The 19,011-nt window shown below is 33.2% G+C and overlaps 1 protein-coding gene across 1 annotated transcript in view; it reads left to right on the top strand.

Moving 5' to 3' along the window:
* KCNH7 (potassium voltage-gated channel subfamily H member 7) overlaps positions 1-19,011 on the top strand; it is a 210,917-nt gene that overhangs the window by 170,948 nt on the left and 20,958 nt on the right. The window contains exons 10-13 of the mRNA XM_052674603.1: positions 1,735-2,134; positions 4,684-4,883; positions 14,903-15,155; positions 18,318-18,523. Of these exons, the coding sequence (XP_052530563.1) occupies positions 1,735-2,134; positions 4,684-4,883; positions 14,903-15,155; positions 18,318-18,523 (1,059 nt within the window). The remainder of the gene's footprint in view (positions 1-1,734; positions 2,135-4,683; positions 4,884-14,902; positions 15,156-18,317; positions 18,524-19,011) is intronic.

The raw sequence follows: 19,011 nt of genomic DNA, 5'->3' as shown, positions 1-19,011 counted from the left end.
CATGAGAGTCATCTCTTTTATGAAAAAGCTATTTTTTGTTACCTGGAAATTCTTCAGAAAAGATCCCCTATGAACAATTGTATTGAACTCTCTCTTTATTAAACAACATAAGCTCCTAAGAGAGCTCTGTGTGTGCTCACCCAGCTTTGAAACACCTTGATATCAAACTGAGTCTAGAAAGGGCAGAAGACAATAATTCAAATAGTACATGCAGCAGTATCTGAATGCTTCCATTTGAGCTATACTTTGTCAGCCATCGGCAAGCAACAGATTATGACATTTTACTTTCCAATTTCTGAACTTAGGAACTAATATAATTTAAAATGATTTTTTTTGTTTAAAAAGACTCTTAAAATGATTATGGTTGGTAGTAAATGTTTGCCTTTCTGTGTATGTGTGCTTTAAATATTAAGTAATATGTCCAACACTAGGGAAGATTAAAAAAAAAAAAAGGGTAAATAGACTTCTTGGTTTCTATTATTTTGAAACTTTATTTTTAATCATGGTGATCATCAGAGAGATATGGTTCAGATTTTGAATAACTAATAGCTGCAGTGGCACAGCTCCTTAAAACACGCACAGATAATGTCCATGTATAAGTGAAATGCTGCTAAATATTTCTATTTTTAGGTATATAGATTCAAAATAAATGATTATAATATTTATTTATAGTTATATATATAATATAATGTATATTTTTATAATAACTTATCTATCTCCCTTCTGCTGATTTCACCCTTAATACTTGGAGTTTACTTGCATAGTATGTATCAGGTATACTCCAGAGCTCACATGGATGCAGTATCTAAGCATAAGTTTCACACTGAGGATGCATAATATTAGCAAGTCTTAAGGATAATGTGAAAAATTGTTGACAGACTTGGGATTCACCATCTACTTACATATATTTTTACAGTGCAGTGGAAGAAAATGTTGAATCTTACATAGTTGTCAGGATATGACTACATCAGCAATAAAATGGTTTCACCATTACACCACTAGAACAAATGCTAGCTTTTCTAAAATTTATTCTTGTCACTGAGGAATTATAGTTAGTGATCTAACTTACAAAAAAATTTCCGTAATGGCAGCATTTGCACACTGACGCTTAATTTAGGACTAGTTTTTGGAAGGATACATGGTTTCTCAGACTATTGAGGTCACAATCAATGAAATGGCCTTTATAATAGAAATTCTCCCTGATTCGTTACCCAGATTTACTGTCCATTAACCTCTTGCTTATTTACTCAGAAACATAGACAGTTAAAAGTTGATTTTACTTGTTAATATGTCCCAGCAGCCAAAAAAGTTTTCAGGGTTTATTCTTGATAAGAAAATGTATAGAAGAAAGGTTGTGGTGTCGAGAGATTATTTCTACTTCCTTTTTAAACAATCAATGGATTTTAATTCAGCTGCCAGTTTCTTCGTTTTTGGCATCTTTCATTATCACACATAGCAGATGAAGAATAATAATCAAAATGAAAGAGTACTCAGCATATAATGACAATGGTCAATATATCTTCATTTAAAATATACACTGCTTATTGTTTTCTTCACTGATAAATTTGATAGTTTAAATAAAATAAAATCAGGATTGCATTTGAAAGGTTTACTCTGCTGCTTACTTCCCAAACATAATGAAATCTCTTCTGCTTTATTCATGCTATCTAATTGAGAGTAAATTTGCTAACAAAAAAAAATAAATCATTTTCTGTTTGTCTTTTATTTTTACAGACAACAACATTAATAGGTCTTCTAAAGACAGCTAGACTGCTGCGTTTGGTGAGGGTAGCACGGAAATTGGACAGATATTCAGAATACGGTGCTGCAGTTCTGATGCTCCTTATGTGCATATTTGCACTAATTGCACACTGGCTTGCTTGTATTTGGTATGCCATTGGAAATGTAGAAAGACCATACTTGGCTCATAAGATTGGCTGGCTGGATTCTTTAGGAGAGCAATTAGGAAAACACTACAATAAGAGTGATGCAAGTTCTGGACCATCCATCAAGGACAAATACGTTACAGCACTTTATTTTACATTCAGCAGTCTGACAAGTGTAGGATTTGGAAATGTTTCTCCAAACACCAACTCAGAGAAAATCTTTTCCATCTGTGTCATGTTGATTGGCTGTAAGTACTTTTACCTTATTATTTTTGGATATTTTTCCCCTTGGTGTTTGAATAAATGACTTAAAATCTAAGCTAATAAGATTATAATAACGCAGCTAGAAGGGCAATTTCATAAAGAAATAAGTGGTTTTATTTGAAAATGTGTTGTGACAACATAGTTTAAGGAATTTTGAGGAATCTGTTTCTTAGGTGATACTGGACCAAATTAAAATGGATATTAGACAAAACCTACAGTTTTTTAAGGTCTATAAGTATCTAAGTATTTTTAAATATTATTTCTAGTAGAAATATACAAAACTTATTTGAGCATTTTAGTATGCTGGCATGAGATTTTCAAAAATATGTAGTACATCCAGTGAAAAACCGTATGCTCATATAACTTGCTTGTATCACTAGCTGAATCAGTGTAATAAGCAATGTAAGCAGTACAGGCTATCTATACTGAGCATTGTGTTTCTGATGTCCAGACAACGAAATGGTTGGTTAATCTATTTTGTTGATTGAACTGAAGGTCTATGAAAGACAATAGCCAAATTGTACAAGTTAGCCTTTCTCCATGCAGTACTTCAGAAAAAGCATTGTCTGTTGATAGAGAATCTGCAGATTGATCTAAAGTGTACAGCAATTCCGCTGCAGTCTCCATTTTGACTCCATGCTAGTTAATCTGTTCAACAATTTCATGCTTCTATAGATTATATTACTTATAGGTAATGTGTATAATTGTGAGGCTTTCTAAAAATAACCACTGATACAGGATGGGTTAGTAATAGGGATCAATATATTAACTTATGGACCAATATAGTAGTTTTTAGCAAAAAAAATTAATGTGTGCTAATTCTAAAACTTTCCACTTTAGCTTTGCTTCATGTGTGTGCAGCTTTCTTTCTCTGAATGATCCTGCTTCACAGAAGCACTGAAGTCACAACAGTCTACTCTTATATTTGCATCCACTAGGTGCAAGGATTTTTTGGGGGGGGTTTCATATAGATTGTTTTTCTGTTATATGGTACTATGATAGAAAGTTGCTCGTTATGGCATAACAAGCAATAGAAATTTGGTAAATTGGGGAAAAACAGCTGTAGGTCAGCCAAAGGATATCATGATGAAATTGAAGGGAAGGATAAAGGACTGGAAACAGGTGGCCATATGAACACCATAGAAGCAACTGCACCTGCCCAAAGGAATGACATTAGCATATATTAATGAGTTCATGGAAAAGAATGAATGAGTGTGACAGTGTATTGCACATATATATCTTAATGTTTAAATGTAGAACCTGAATTCTGAGAGCATGCACTTGATTTATGAAGTCACCCAGTACGTATTGTGAGAATGTAGGAATGTTGTTTTCTAACACCATTGGAGTTAGAGAATTTTCTTTCCAGATTTAGGATGACAGATACTCAGGACTAGTATAGTTATATTTTTAAAAAAATAAGCATACTTTTTAGAATGCTATTGCTTGATTTTTTGGGGCTTATTTATAAGTGAATTGGATTTGTTCAGAACCCTTGTGTTTTTCAGTGGAGTTTAATAGTTGGATATAAAGTTGCATATGTATCACTGAATCTTTTTCCTGTACATATAAGAAGTAGTAGGCTCTTTTGAGGAGAAAAAAAAAAGATGAGTATCCTAATGGTGATATAATATTCTCTCTTTTGGCATTTTTATGAAATGTACTTGAATAAGAGGAAAAAAAAGTGTTTAGGTAAAGTAAGTGAAATGCATGAAAACATCCTAATGCCTCTTTTGATATAAGAGAATTTTATTTACGTCAAGTCTGGTATTCAGATGCATCAATAGCTTGAAGAATTAGAAGCAAAGCTTCAGTTAATTATTAAAACTGAAATCCTTATTTTACACATCCAGAAAAACTCCAAATGTCTTTGTACAGTTTACTTGAATTCAGATTTATTTTTAAATGAGATTGGGTGCAACAGTACTTTCCAGCCTCAGTTACTTTAAATTGAGAACCCCTCAATATGAAACTGAATCCTTTAGTCTAATTGGTTCAGGTAAAAGTTGCTCAAAATCTGTAATCCAAACTGTTATCCAAGTGTTGTATGTCAGCATATCAGTGTCTGTAAGCAAATCCTGTATAGGGTAAAGAACTGAATTTCCAGTAGACTTTAGGAAACTATAGCCCATCATTTTTCAGATAGCCATAGTTATATATTATTTGTTGAATTAAAACCTGAACTATAAATTTATGTATGGCTTTTTACCTCTGCCTTTTGTTCTTTGTACTTAATTGTAATTCCTAATTCTTAGCTCTTCTGGAGTGTGTAAAATTTGATGAACCTAACTTGCAAGTTCAGGGCTATAGATCTCTAAAGATAAATATTTCCAACTTGTTTACCATACCATATTTAACCTTCTTCTGCAGAGCTGGTACTGATATAATCAAATAAATAAAAAGGTTCAAGTACATCAAATCCACATCTAGTCCCCCCTGAGCTGTTCTATACAAAATGCACTATAAGAACTGTTGCATTACCTGCAAAACTCAATGACAGGACTTAAGCACATTTTGTTTCTTTTTAATCTAGCATTAATGTATGCGAGTATTTTTGGAAACGTATCTGCAATAATCCAAAGACTCTATTCAGGAACTGCGCGATATCACATGCAGATGTTGCGAGTAAAGGAGTTTATACGCTTTCATCAAATCCCTAATCCTCTACGGCAGCGACTTGAGGAATACTTCCAGCATGCATGGACATACACCAATGGCATTGACATGAACATGGTATGTTGTATTGTTTTTCAGGCATAGATCCTGAGGAATAGATTAATGAATGTGAATTTAGAAAATGATTGACAATCTTTAGTATTCATGAGTTTTATCACTATAAGTTTAAGACAGTGAATGTAAAGCAATTATTGAAATAAAAACTAAATCAAATTTGACAGCAAAGTTGCCTAGACAACTGCAAGCTATAGGAGAAATCTGAACTCTCATGCATAGAAAAGCTTGAAAATTGCAGATGACAATGAGAAGCTTAAGACAAGAAATACCATGGGTGGGCTTGTTTCAGACAGAACTGTTCCAGAAATTTGTTCCTTGGTGATTTTCCACTTCCTGTATCAAAGAACACTTCCATTGGTATCTACAGAATGACTCTTGTATAAAGCCTGCAGGTACCAACTCTTTTTCAAAACCCTACCTATCATGTAATTTAGAACATGTAGACTGTTGGAGGATGGAAAAGAGGAGCAGGCAGGATAGATCAAGTGCTCTTTTCAGAGATAAATACTCTAATCATATGATAGTCCAAATAGTAGCTTGCTTGCATTCACAACCACCTAATTCTGTACAAAAACTCCACACTCCACTACTCCTACTACTCCACTACTCCACTACTGAATATTCATCAGTCCAGAGTGTCAGTTCTAGGAACTGGCGAGGTAACAGTTCTTAAGGTTTGATTTTAGGTATTGTTTTAAAATAAAACAGAACTGTAAACAATCTTTGTATAAAAAGATATGTGGCCAGCTAAAGAAAAACAAAAACATTTTTGTAACGAACAAAGTAAGCATCCATATTTCTGGCTTCTTTTCTGAAGACAACTGCTGGTTTTTGTTTTGGTGTTTTGGTTTTTTTGTTTGTTTGTTTGTTTTTAAAGTTGACTTATGTTTGAAGACACTGAGAGGACTGAGCATCTTAATGATCAATGAATCTGTGTCGCTAGAGGGATACTCTTCAGAGCAATTGGAAGTTATATATTAAACACTTTGCAGAGCTATGCAAAAAAGTTTGCAAGAGCAAAAAAAACCCTCTAAATTCTGATAACAAATTAACTAAAATTCAACTTTCAAAACTTTTGCATAAAATCAAACAGCTTCCATGTGGCATCTATTGGTACTTTTGCGAGTAGGACTGTCAGTAATACACTCATACTCTGTAAGTAGGAATGTCTCAGTTAAAAGCTTTTATAAATTTGAATCAACCAGCCTGATGTTATGGTTACCATTAAGTAAAGCAGATCTTGAAAGTAAGACAACAGCTTAAATATATTAGGCTTCACTTTCTACTTCCACAAGTGTTCTCCCACAGAGGGATATTGTACTCAGTACAGTACAAGGATATTTGAATAAACCTCTGCTGGGAATTACTGCAATGGAAGGCAGTATCAGCAGCTTCATCCTACATGGCACTGAGTGGCCCTAATTCCCTCTGGTGGCAATGGGAGTGTGGGATACTCAGCCCTCTGCAGGATAAGGCCCTTAATCTGTGGGTGGGTGCAGCCAAAGCCTAAAGTAGTTCACTGAATTATTTCTGAAGATATTACAAAATCATGTATACCTTAACTAATTTGTTACCACTAATGGTTGTACAAAAAACACCTGTTTTACATGAAATAATTTCTTTTCATAATCCAGGTACTGGTGTATTGGAAATAATCTTGGACTTGTTATTAAGACAAAGTAGTAACTAAATGGATTTAACAGCTCATATTCTATAGTGTGATTGTGAGGCAATATGGAGGCTTTGTCTTTAAAAAAAAAAAAAAATGCAGAAAAAAATCAAGATTATCTTGTTTTGTTATATCTCTTATTCAGTTCACAATTCCTGAAGTTTTATGGTAATCAGTTAATTTTCTTAAAATGTGAGTTTGAATATGCTACACTTAGTGCAAGGATAATGTGAGAACTGTCTGATTTATATTGTACTTATGAAAGATTTATCTCTTTCCTGTCTGCTTCATACCTAAATACATGGAATAACACCACCCACTGGTAAGAGCAGGAGGTATTTATGTCGAATTTAATTCCAGTATAAAGTGTGGAGAATATCCATGTTATCTGTTGGGTTTAGAGCTTGTTCAGTGCTTTCTAATTTTAATTGTAATTTTTTTTTGCATGATGAAGGGGTAGATAGCGAAGGAAAATAATCCCAGTAGAATCAGATGTGGGGCAAAATGGCTACTAAAAATTACACCTTAAGAAATGCTAATCCAACCACATCTACTAATCACTGTTTTACCCCACAACTCAAATCATGCTTTTCTGCCCAAAAAAGGTCATGTGCATAGTGGTTTGCATTAGATAGCTGCTCTGTAGGAATGTCACTCTGACAGTTGTCATGCTGATCATTCTGCATTTTCCTTTGTGTGAATGCTCTTAGTTCCAACCATATATGCATGTTAGCACAAGCATCAACGAAGTTTTTTTGGCTATAAGCCATGTGCATATGAATGGACTTGCATGTGGTATTGAGAAATTAATTTTGCATGAAATATTTGCATTTACACACCAGAAAGCTAATACTGTCCTCAGACAAATGTGTTTTGACTCCTGTTGATATTTACTGGGAGTTTTTTGCAAATATCTGAAGGCAGAATTTGATCCAATCTTTTTCATTTCATTACTGAAAACTGAATAAAATTAGAAAACGCAATCATCTTTCTACTTTGACGTATGAAATGCATGAATAATTTACATTATATATATGTACAGGCAATGTATACACATACATATATATATATAATACAAGAAAATATGTTTCAAAAGATGCTTTTAATCATCATCAGTAATACAATTAAAAAATCAGGAAATGCGGGGGAAAAAAAACCCAAAACAATAAACTTTTAAACTCAGGAATAATACTTTTAAGACCAAATGAACTTGCTTTCTTAAACAAAGTCTTACACTTTACAGTGAACATGAGAAGATGGTATTTTTGCTCATTTGAAATGGCTAAACTGAAAAGTAGCTTTAAAAATTTGCTGTTGAAATATCCTGAAAACATTTTTTATTTATACATTTGTTTCCCTCCACTTCATTTCTACATCTCTTTTATTATGTTTCATTGCATAATGTATTTTTACAAGAACAGTTCCACATAATTATGCATGGACTGGATAAACAGGATTTGGGATTTATTTTAATCTGGATAAAAATCTTGAGTCTATGGAATAAGCATAATTTAAATAACATCTCTGTGGTATACACTGACAAAGTTAAATTCCAAGAAAATTATTCACAGTGTATATATTCTTTCATGAAAGACCTCACCAATCCCAAAGATTTAAAGATACTGGTTTCATCTCTGTAGACTATCCTGTTCTGTTTTTCCTATACTTACTTTGCCTTCTATTGCCCAATTCATTCCAGTGTTATCAGTCCAGCACTGATAATAGCATGCCTGTGATGCTTACTGTAGAAAGATAATATATTTAGTGTTTGAGATCCTTTTTTGAGTTATGCATGCAATTTTTACAAACTCCCCCTTTCTTTCCATGGATCTTCTGTGCATCAGAATAGCCTTATTGGTTTATTTTACCTCTACAAAAAGAGTTCAAAGAAGCGAGTAATTGGGACAAGTACAGAAAGTGTTTAGCCAAATGTTAGTTAATTAAAATTTTGAATGCCAAACAAGTACATATTTATCTTGGGCTTTGGTGCTATGAAAGGAGAGAGTAAGTCAGCATTTTTTACATCTAAATTTATGGAACCTTCTCTGGAAAGCATTGAGGCAGTTTGTTTTACATTTGCAATTAGCCTTGCCTTCAGCAAACACACAAGTACAGTAGAGTACAAAACTATTTTGAAAGTTCACAACCAGCAATGGTAGTATCAAATGAAGACAGGTTTGTAATTCTGTTGATAAAGCTTCTTTTGTATGAAATTGGATATTGGGCACTGGATGACACTACTACACTTGTTGCTTGTGCTTTTCCTCTGGTGATCACTTTTTCTAACCAAAACAAGTCTGCCAATACAACTACTGCCAGCAGTATGTTTCAAACAGAAAGATGTAGAGTAGATTAAAATTTCTAAAACAGCAAGAAATTCCTTACAATTAGAATTTTTTTAGGAAAAAAAAAAAAACAACAACAGTGGTAATTGGTTACACAGAGAATATGTAATCATGATGAAAAGTGGTACTATTATTTGCCTACTTGTCACGATCATAAGATATATAAGCCTATCAAAAGAAAGTACCTCTGTTACAGCTGTAAAACTGTTCTTTCATTTTCTATTGCAAGACTACTTTAAATAAAAAACAAACAACATAAACATAAATGCTTACATTTAATCTAGTTTTGGGAAGAACACTTCATACTTCATTGACAAAAATGTCAATCTTTTCAGATTCTCACTGGATAGTATTTCATGGCGTAAGGTCTCAAACAAGAAGAATTAAAATTTTCCAACTATAGCTATGTCTTTGGAAATTAGTCTGATCAACTTCTGTCTTATGCAGACCTTAAATTTTTTCAGTTGATGAAAGGGTCAGCTATTGAAGAAGCTGAAATCACTTTCTGTCCTCTTCACTCAGCCGTGTAACTTCTTAGAGATCACCTTTCAGACCTATTCTGAAATTTTGATAAGATTGCAATGAATCATTCTTCATCTATAACTCCAGTAATTTCTACATAAGATTGTCAAACGGATCGGTTTCGTGTCAATAACTGAAAGCAGAAGGTCCTAGTTTCTTGGTAAGGTGGTCAAATGTCAAACCTCATTGAAAGGTAAATTAGTTTATCACTGCAGCTGTTTCTCTTCTCTCTCAGTTGTTATAAGGACCTTCTTCACATCCCATTAAAAAAAAATCTAACTGTAACATTTTCCATTTCAGAGAAGAAAATTCAGAAATGGTTCTTACTCCTGTGGGAGACCTTATTTATTCTCTTCTAAATGGTGAAAGCCTTTGGAAATATTTCAGCCCTCTGCGTTTAGAAATTTCAATAATCAGCTATCACATAAATAGTAAATTCTAAATTCTTTCTAGAAACACTGCTAGGCTGAATTACAGAAAAGTTTAACCTAGATGGAGTTGTTATTAAAAATCTTAAAGTCTAGCCTCTGTGACAGGATTAAATTCTGCGCTACTCATAATTCTGTTTATTCCAGATTAAATTGCCAACTGAACTTGAGATCGTACCTTTATCTTTCCCTCCATCTGCTGGATACTTGCCACTCATAAACAAATCTGGCTTTGATTCTAGGACAAGAAAAACTTAGCTAAAATGAATTTCAATAGGCACTAAACAGACCCACAACAACACTTTTTCTTTCTTGCTCTCTTCACCTGCTACCTGCAATTTAATGTTTGATCCCACCTAGATCTCTCCAGAGAAAAAGGATGGCACCAGAAGACAATATGCAGAATTCAGGGAATATCTTTGACTATTGGACTAATATCTCCTATAATAGGAAAGACTGAGGCAGCTGGCGCTCTTCAGACTAGAGAAGAGAAAGCTCAGGAGAGACTTGTTTCTGTAAATACCTGATGGGAGGATGAAAAGAAAATGGAGTCAGGCTCCTTTCAGTGGTGTAAGGTCAAGAGGCGCTGGGCACAAAGTAGGATACAAGAAGTTTAATCTGAGCATCAGGAGCAATTTTTTATTTTGAGGGTGACAGAGCTCCAGCAAGCTGCTCCAAAAGGTGTTTCGGAGTCTCCCTCCTTCGGTATGTGCAGAAGTTGTCCTGGGTAACGTACCATAGATAGCTCTGCTTAAGTGGGCAGGTTGGACTACCTAGTCTCCAGAAGTTTATTCCAAAATCAAACATTCAATAATTCTGTTGTTGTGTGCTTAAATACCTTATAAGTTTTTATTCAAATACTTCATAAATTTTGGATTTATCATTGAGAATATTGCTACTTTAGGAGCAATTCCTAGCTTTATCATTTTCAAAATTTTGAATTCCTATTTTTTATCACCTACCTGAAATCACATGATTTCAAGATTTTTCTATCTTTTCATTTTTAGAAAGGTATCTCTTTTTTTCTTGTCACCTTGGATTATGACTTGAGTATATTTAAACACTCAGAAAACACAGCAAATAAAATCTTGAAATATTGTATTTAGATTTTTATCATTTTTAATATAATATCACAGTTTGGTTCAATGATTTTTTAATATTTAAAGTTGTCAGTACGTATACACGTATTGGTGATAATTTGGTGTTTAATGATGAGTGTTGTAACTAATACTCTGATTTGCTTCTGCTTTAATGCTGTCTGAATACTTAATACAGGACAGATATCAACCTCAGTTTCAAAACTGAGTAGAGAAAAACTTTTTGTCAGTAATTTTTTATCTTTTACCCAAGCATAACAAAAGTATAACTGCCCCCAACATTTGTTAGTTGTTGTCACAAAAATGTCAGATACAGGTATGAGTAACATTTAACTGTTATCTTGGAAAAGAGTAGCTGATGCAGCTGGATTCCCTCCCCACTTTTAAAAGACCGCATTCCTCAAGGCAATATGAATGGCTTCCCTATTATATGCACTACATTTCAACCCCAAATTCCATATAAAATGTTTTATTTCTCTCTCAATGACACTTTCCTCCTTCTCAAGCATGCCAAATAGATAAACCAATGTTATTTGACATGGAATAAGTTTCATTCCACACAGGAAGAGATGTGTGAACTTGATAACTATGAAGAACAACTGGAGCCTGGGGTCATAGCATCACAATCACTTTTTCCTCTTTTTCTTTCTCCTCTCCTCTCTTTTTTGGGGGATAGAGTTGAGGATGTTTTGCTACTTTGTTAAGTTTCTTCTTTAGAAGATCTGAATATATTCAGTTATGCATTAATTCTAATCATGACAATCTAATATTTTCCTCACCAGGGCACGATGGAATTAAGGAGATACTGTGTGTAACAGTAGAAACATGGCAGGAAAGAATGGAGCAATTGGAACATAATCTTGTATGATGTTCTATTCAAATAATTTATGAATTTTGAATTTATCATTGAGAATAATGCTACTTAAAGAGAAATTCCTAGCTTTACAATTTTCAAAATTTGAAACTCCTATTTTTGTATCACCTAGTCCTGCATTTATATGATTTCAAGACTTTTTGATTTTTATTTTTTAGAAAAGTGTTTTTTAACCTTTTCTTGTTGTACTGGAGTATGACAAGAGTGCTTAGAAACTCAGAACGCTCACAACAAATAAAATACTGGCAATAATGTGTTTAGATTTTTATCATTTTTAAGATAATCTCATACTTTTGAAGAATGTATTTTCTAATATTTAGAATTGCCATTATGTATAAATGTAATATATTGATGTTGATTCCTGCTGTGTAAGAACATGATTTTCAATTGAATTACTCCTCTAACAAAGATATTGGTGAGAATCATATAATTCCCTCTTAGCACCAGCCAAAAATTGGTGAATAAGAAATATTTTGTCAAAATAATTAAAATTTGAACATTGGAAATGTACATGGAGCCTGTATGACAAGATGTTGCACAAATAGCACAATGTAAGATTTAGTTTGGAAACATCATATTCTGTATTGTAGCATGTACTGGACTTGGATTAAATACCTCTCTGCATACAATGTGAGCAATATGGTAAGCTCCTTTTGGAATGTAGGATATTGAAATGTTTTAGAAATTTATCTTCCAATCAGCTTCTTGTATTTCCAAAGTTGTGTTAGTAATCTCCAAAACTCCATTGAAAATCAGTGTCATTTGTGCACCTCTCTACCTTCCAGATTGTGATATTAAAGAGTAAATGTGATTCTTCTCTGATGTAAAAAATTTTTTTAGAGTGTAAGCTCCATGGGGCAGGGATAGTTTCATCATATTTACTTGAACAGAGGCTATTATTTTTCAATATTATTGGTATATTAGGCACTATTAATTAATATGCAATGATTTTAGAATAGTTTCATACTAAGTATAAATTAATTATCAAAATAATTGTTTCTTTAAAGATATTCCCAAAGTATCTTCAGAAATATAAATCGGCACACATGGTCTGCACAGGTTTTGCTTAATGGTAAAGTGCAGCCCCTTGATAAATGAAATAAATAGAAGCTGATGTGAAAAAATGAATACAGATTATCCTGTGCTGTACTCCTGAGTTTCTTACAATTGAAATACTTTTTCCTGTAAGTATCTCTGAATCAAAAATACATTTCTTATTTTGCATTCTTTATCAATAGAGCTTTTCCGCATTATATTCAGGAAGGGTTATAACAAAAGAATTCAGTAATTCAAAATGGGTTTTTTACTCACAACCTGAGAACAATATTCAAAATGTACACCTGCAACTTTTTCCCAATTGTCTCGCTGGCCAGACAAATTTGGTTATCAGTTTCTCAGTATTATTCAGTAAATAAATTGCTACAATCCACAATATTTTTATTTCAATAACAATGCATTAAAATAAACATATTAATTGCAAACCAATTACATTTCTAATTGTGTAAGAGACAGAGAAAACAGAGTGGTGACATAAAAGCTTTTCAAGTATCATGTTTTCTTTTGCTTATTGTTGTTGAATGCTGGCTTTTTTTTTGAGGATGTGTGAATTTCATGTGATAATGCCCTTTGAGTCATAAGAGTTTTGTATATATGTCTTATAAAATTCTGTTTATTATTTCATAGTATTTATTTCCATTAGCAATCATAGAATCATTTCAATTTCAGTTAAAGGTACTAATATTTTTTTATAAATCATAGCTTGGCTTGTGCGGATAAAAGTCTCATCAGAAATGTGTTTGTCTTCTCTATTAGCAAGGCATATGAGTTGTGAATATACTTAAAAAAGAAGAATGAGTGCACAGACCTTTATTGTGCTGAAGTAAGAATGACTGTAGCAGTAAACTAATGCGTTTTGTGTATATATTTTTTTCTGTGCAGGAATATTTACATGTTTGTAGAAAATAGTATACAGGATAAACAGGAATGAATTAATAGACTGCTCTAATAGCAAAAAGACACATGCTATTCTCATTATTCAAAAGAAGCCTCAGTTCCTGTCTTGTCCTTAGAAATATGCAGATATTCCTGTACAGATGCACTTCCAGGGAAAGTAATTTTCATCATACAGACAACAGGTTTTAAATCACAGAAAGAGTGGTATTTAATAATGTTTCAGCTCCATTTCTGAACACAGAACACAGAGGCATAAGGGGTACTTCTATAGAAATTACTGCAGAAATGTCCATTGAATCTAAAAGAAGGAGAGGTGAGATAATTCTAAACAAATTAGGAAAGATCTGACATAATGACCACATTGTAAATCGCTTGCTTTTCTTCCTTAAACAAAATTATCATGTTACCATGGTTCCCAAGAGGAAGTCTGTGGATCTTCTTCAGGCAAATTCCCATTGTTATGATTAAGAGATGAACAAGGACCATAGCAATTACCCTTGTCACTTGTAGAAGTAATAATCTGCCTATGTAAATCTGCACAACATCATCTCAATTATGTATGCTATTTTTTTCTGATAAAAATCTGTATCACACACTTACAAACAATATATTTAACATGAAAATCCCATCAGAATTCCCTATCTGAAAATTGCCCCATATCTCACTCGTTTAGCTCTCATTTCGCAAATGTCAGTTACTTCAGCAGGAGATTCCTCTTATATTAAATGTGCAGGATTTTATAAATTATAAAAAGGAATTATATATGTATATACATATAGTCTGAACAGGTGAAATACAGTCAAGATTCTTATTTTACCTGTCTTATTTGTTATTTTACTGCAGAATATTTATTCATACACCTTTATTCCATTTAGGTAATGAAATAAATCTTAATTCATTTTGTAGCCACTACTTTCTGAACTCTGTTAATATTCATACTGCATAGGTTTTGAAATATAGATTAAACTACACATTTGTGGTTGTATATTGAATTGTAATATTCTGACAGCCCTTCAGAGCCACCTCTATTTGTATGTCACTTCTTTCCTTCTTGTCCAGGAAGAAAATAAGAAATGTAATATACCTTATTTTCATTGCATTGATATGAAATCCTTATGCTTGTCTTACCAGGTCCTGAAGGGTTTTCCAGAATGCTTACAAGCTGACATTTGCCTGCACCTCAATCAAAATTTGCTTCAGAACTGCAAAGCTTTCCGGGGAGCCAGTAAAGGCTGTCTTCGAGCTTTGGCTATGAAATTTAAGACAACACATGCTCCTCCTGGAGACACTTTAGTGCACTGTGGAGATGTTCTCACTGCTCTTTACTTTGTGTCAAGAGGCTCCATTGAAATTCTTAAGAGTGACATTGTTGTAGCCATTCTTGGTAAGTAAATTACTACAATGCTACAATTACTACAATGCATGTTAAGGGTCATAAAAGAAATATTTGTTGTTTGGGGATAGGAAATCTGAATGTTTAGTTGCTGTCATGTAAACTCAAACAGAGAAATAATTTAAGGAGCAAATTCTACATTATTCCAATAATTCATGTGCAACAAAGAGCCCTGGTCCACTATAAGAGCAAGAATGAGTCACATTTAACCCCAGGTAAATGGTGAGATGCAAGCACATGTCAGATTACTCCACTACTGACGATGCTGCATCAATCAAAACCATCTGATGTCCTTTCTTTGAGCAGCATGGATACTGACAGAAAAGCGTGGGTAGCTTATAGAAAAGTGTAACAGATTAATCTGATCTAGATTGATACCTAAATTTAATAACATCATTATTTCTCTTATACTTCTAAAGAGCATATTCTTGTTTATATAGTATGGGGAGTAATTTGTTTTTTTACCAACTAAGTATGGCTCAGAGCAATGTTCAGTTCTGCTGGAAGGCTGCCTGCAGCTGGTGATGGATCTTATGTGGTACCAATGAAAGTTTATCAGCTATAGCAATTTAAAAAAAAAAAAAACAAAAAACAAAAAAAACATCTATAATAACTAAAAATAACCTAAATAAAACTATACATTCTTCTTCCATTTAGTGTCAGGTAATTAGTGCAAGTGACAATTGAACAGATAAGTAATGATTTTGCTATACTGAAACCTATACCAGCTGTTTTATCACTCAGGTGTTCTTTTGTTCTATTTTTCATTTATCATCCACTGTGGGAATTTACAGCCAAGAAAGTAGCTGAAGCACAATGTGGATTGGTAGCAATGTGTTATTAATTCACTTGTGACTGATTATTCTGCTAGTACTTAGAAATACAAAAGTATGCCTACAGCAATCCTTCCCTACATTTAGATAAAGCTATCAAGATAATTTTCTTATCTCATGCTGTTGCATCTCATCAGATGGGCCAGATTAAGGCAGGAGCATGCAAGGGTTCATGCAAGAACAACACTGTGAGTTGTCTACTTTTCTGTATGAATGTCTTCCTCTGATTACAAACAGTGTGGTTCAGTGAGGATTTCCTCTCTTACGTCAAATACACGTAAATTTCTATAGCACTCAACATGTTTATGAAGTCATTTTCTTCCTGGATAAAATATGCAAACTGGTTGTTTTGTGTGTTATACACATCAGATATTTATGCACCTCTCACACTGCAGCATAGCCCCAGGTAATTGTAATTGCAGAGTAATGCCACTGCATATCTTCCAGCCAGTAATGATACAAATGAATCACAATATTTAACACAAATGTAACAAAGATTATCTGTTCTTAACTAAATATTTTTCAGGAAAAAAAAAAAAAAAAAAAAAAAAAAAACTGTAAGGAGAAAACAGACAACAAACCTCCCTGTTCTTTGTTTTCTAGCACTGGAAAACTTCACAGGTGGTTTCCACTCTGAACAAGTTTTGTTCATAAACATAAAAACATAAACATAAAAAAAATCCAAAAAATGATGAGTGTGTCCACCTGTTTTCCTCAGCTCATCATCACTATCTAAAGCTGGGTCTATCACAATCTAAGTTGGGTCTGATAAATGCTAGCCTGAGAGCAGTACTTCTGTGCCTGAATCTTAGAAAAAATGATGGCTGTGGATCTCACAGAATCTACTGCCTGTTTTAGTGCTGCAAGAAAGATATTAAAGAACTGCCATCATATCAATGTTGTCATATTACAGAGAAGGTATTATATGCCTTGTAGAGGTACCTCTACATTTGTAGATATTAAGACCAGCAGGACTATTCAATTATGTCAGCTAATCTGTTGTATCAAAGACTTCTATTACATTTCATACTTTCAACTATCTGTTGTGTCTAATTAGTTGTGTTTGATGAAAGCATAATGTTGAGAAAAGTGATGAATTTTGATTTGAAAACAAAGTAAGATAAAGTAATCACTGTTCATCACAGTTTCGTTCCAGTGATTCATTTTTATTATTAAAAATGCATTCTTTATTTCCAATATGAAATTTTCATACTTCAGTTTTTTTGCATTGGTTCTTGCTTTGCATTCCTTGTTATATGCTAGAGGCATTTCATACTGAGTAATTTTCCTCTCCTTAAGCATGTGAGCAACATTATCAAGTTACATCCTTAATTTTCCTCTCAATAAGCTGAACGGGCCATGCTCGTCACAACTCAGCCCATGAATTATTTTTGCATGTCTTAGCTACTTGCTCACTCATTTATCAGCTTCTTTTTTTAAAAAATGGAAAAAACAGAACTGTTTGCAGTAACTTAAAATAAAAAGTATGAAAGCCTAGCAGATGCAAAATCACCCATGTCATCTGTTCTCAGTTGCTATGACCACTATTCTTTGCAACAAGTGTTTTCCCAGATATACTCCCCAGCTCTATTTTGCAGATACGCTGTGCATTCTTTTGTTTAAAGAGTATTTTGTACTGGTCCGTGGCTGCTCTGCTTTTATGACAATTGGCTTCTGATACAGCTAATAAGCAATTAAATAGAGGTGACAGTTGTAACAAATAGTGTGAATGTGTCAACATTGATGAAAAGAGTTGTAATAATATCAAAATAGAAGAAGCTATGCTTAAAGAGCTTCTTCAGAACAGCTTCTACATCTTGGAAGTTTAACATTCCCTCCAAAAATTGTAAAACCTAGTAATTTCCTACCAAAATATATATCAAGTAAGGTTTGTTTCTTTGTGCAATTTCAACAAAATGAGTTTCTAGGGTAGAAAGGTCCTGGATTCTACTGAAAGTCAGAAATTACACCTTTGTTATTGTAAGGATATAATTTAAATCCAATAAATAATGTTTTTTCTGAGAAAGGAAAAGGAAACTGCTTTTAGTTACACTGTTTTGACAGAACTGAAGAAAAACTGATGAAACTAGATTTTTCTTTCACTTCTCCAAGTATGTGACTATGTAATTGTATTGATTTTAATTTACTATTTAATAACAGTGCTTTTGATTTACATCAGCATATATGCAATGGAAATCAGATTGTACTGCTTCATGCAAAATCAAGTATTCTACACAAATATCAAACACAAATACATGATTGAATTTAATGGCTTATTTAAGTTTGGAACAATAATCTCCATCTAATTTTCTTTCTGCAGGAAAAAATGATATTTTTGGAGAGATGGTACATCTTTATGCAAAACCAGGAAAGTCAAATGCAGACGTGAGAGCTTTGACATACTGTGACTTGCATAAGATCCAGCGAGAAGATCTACTAGAAGTTTTGGATATGTATCCTGAATTTTCTGATCTTTTCCTCACAAATCTAGAACTGACATTTAATCTGAGAGATGAAACTGCAAAGGTACATATAAAAAGTTATGTATTTTTTTCCTTAGCATTGGGCAAAATCTAATCCACAGTAACAAAACTTGAAGAGAGCAGCTGAAATGCCAAGGTTAGCAAAATTAAAAGCTAAAAGCCTGAGGCCAAATCTTATTTTGAAAAAAAACACACTTACCTGATTACTTCTCGTGGAGTCAAACTCAGCAGAAGTGAATGAAATTATCCAGATAATGTTAATCTAACAGGATTTTGTTCTATATTTAAATAGTATTAAAATTTTAGTGGGGAGGGTTTGGAATGTTTTGTTAAACTATAGAAAATATGTTTTTCCACCAAGCAGGGCCATAGCCTGGGTCATTACAAGGGGAACGTTAGACACTAAATATAAATGGATGACCATGAAATAAAAATAAACTAGATTTTCCAAAGTCATTTTCTGTCTAACACTACAGAACATTCAAGTGCCTTTCAAACATGAATTGTTAATTCTCTTGTCTTGGAGTGCAC

Source organism: Tympanuchus pallidicinctus, unplaced genomic scaffold (genome assembly GCF_026119805.1).
Source record: "Tympanuchus pallidicinctus isolate F22 unplaced genomic scaffold, pur_lepc_1.0 scaffold15, whole genome shotgun sequence".
NCBI classification, from domain to species: Eukaryota; Metazoa; Chordata; class Aves; order Galliformes; family Phasianidae; genus Tympanuchus; species Tympanuchus pallidicinctus.
Note: the sequence above shows the minus strand (reverse complement) of the source record. Positions and strands in the feature narration are given on the sequence as shown.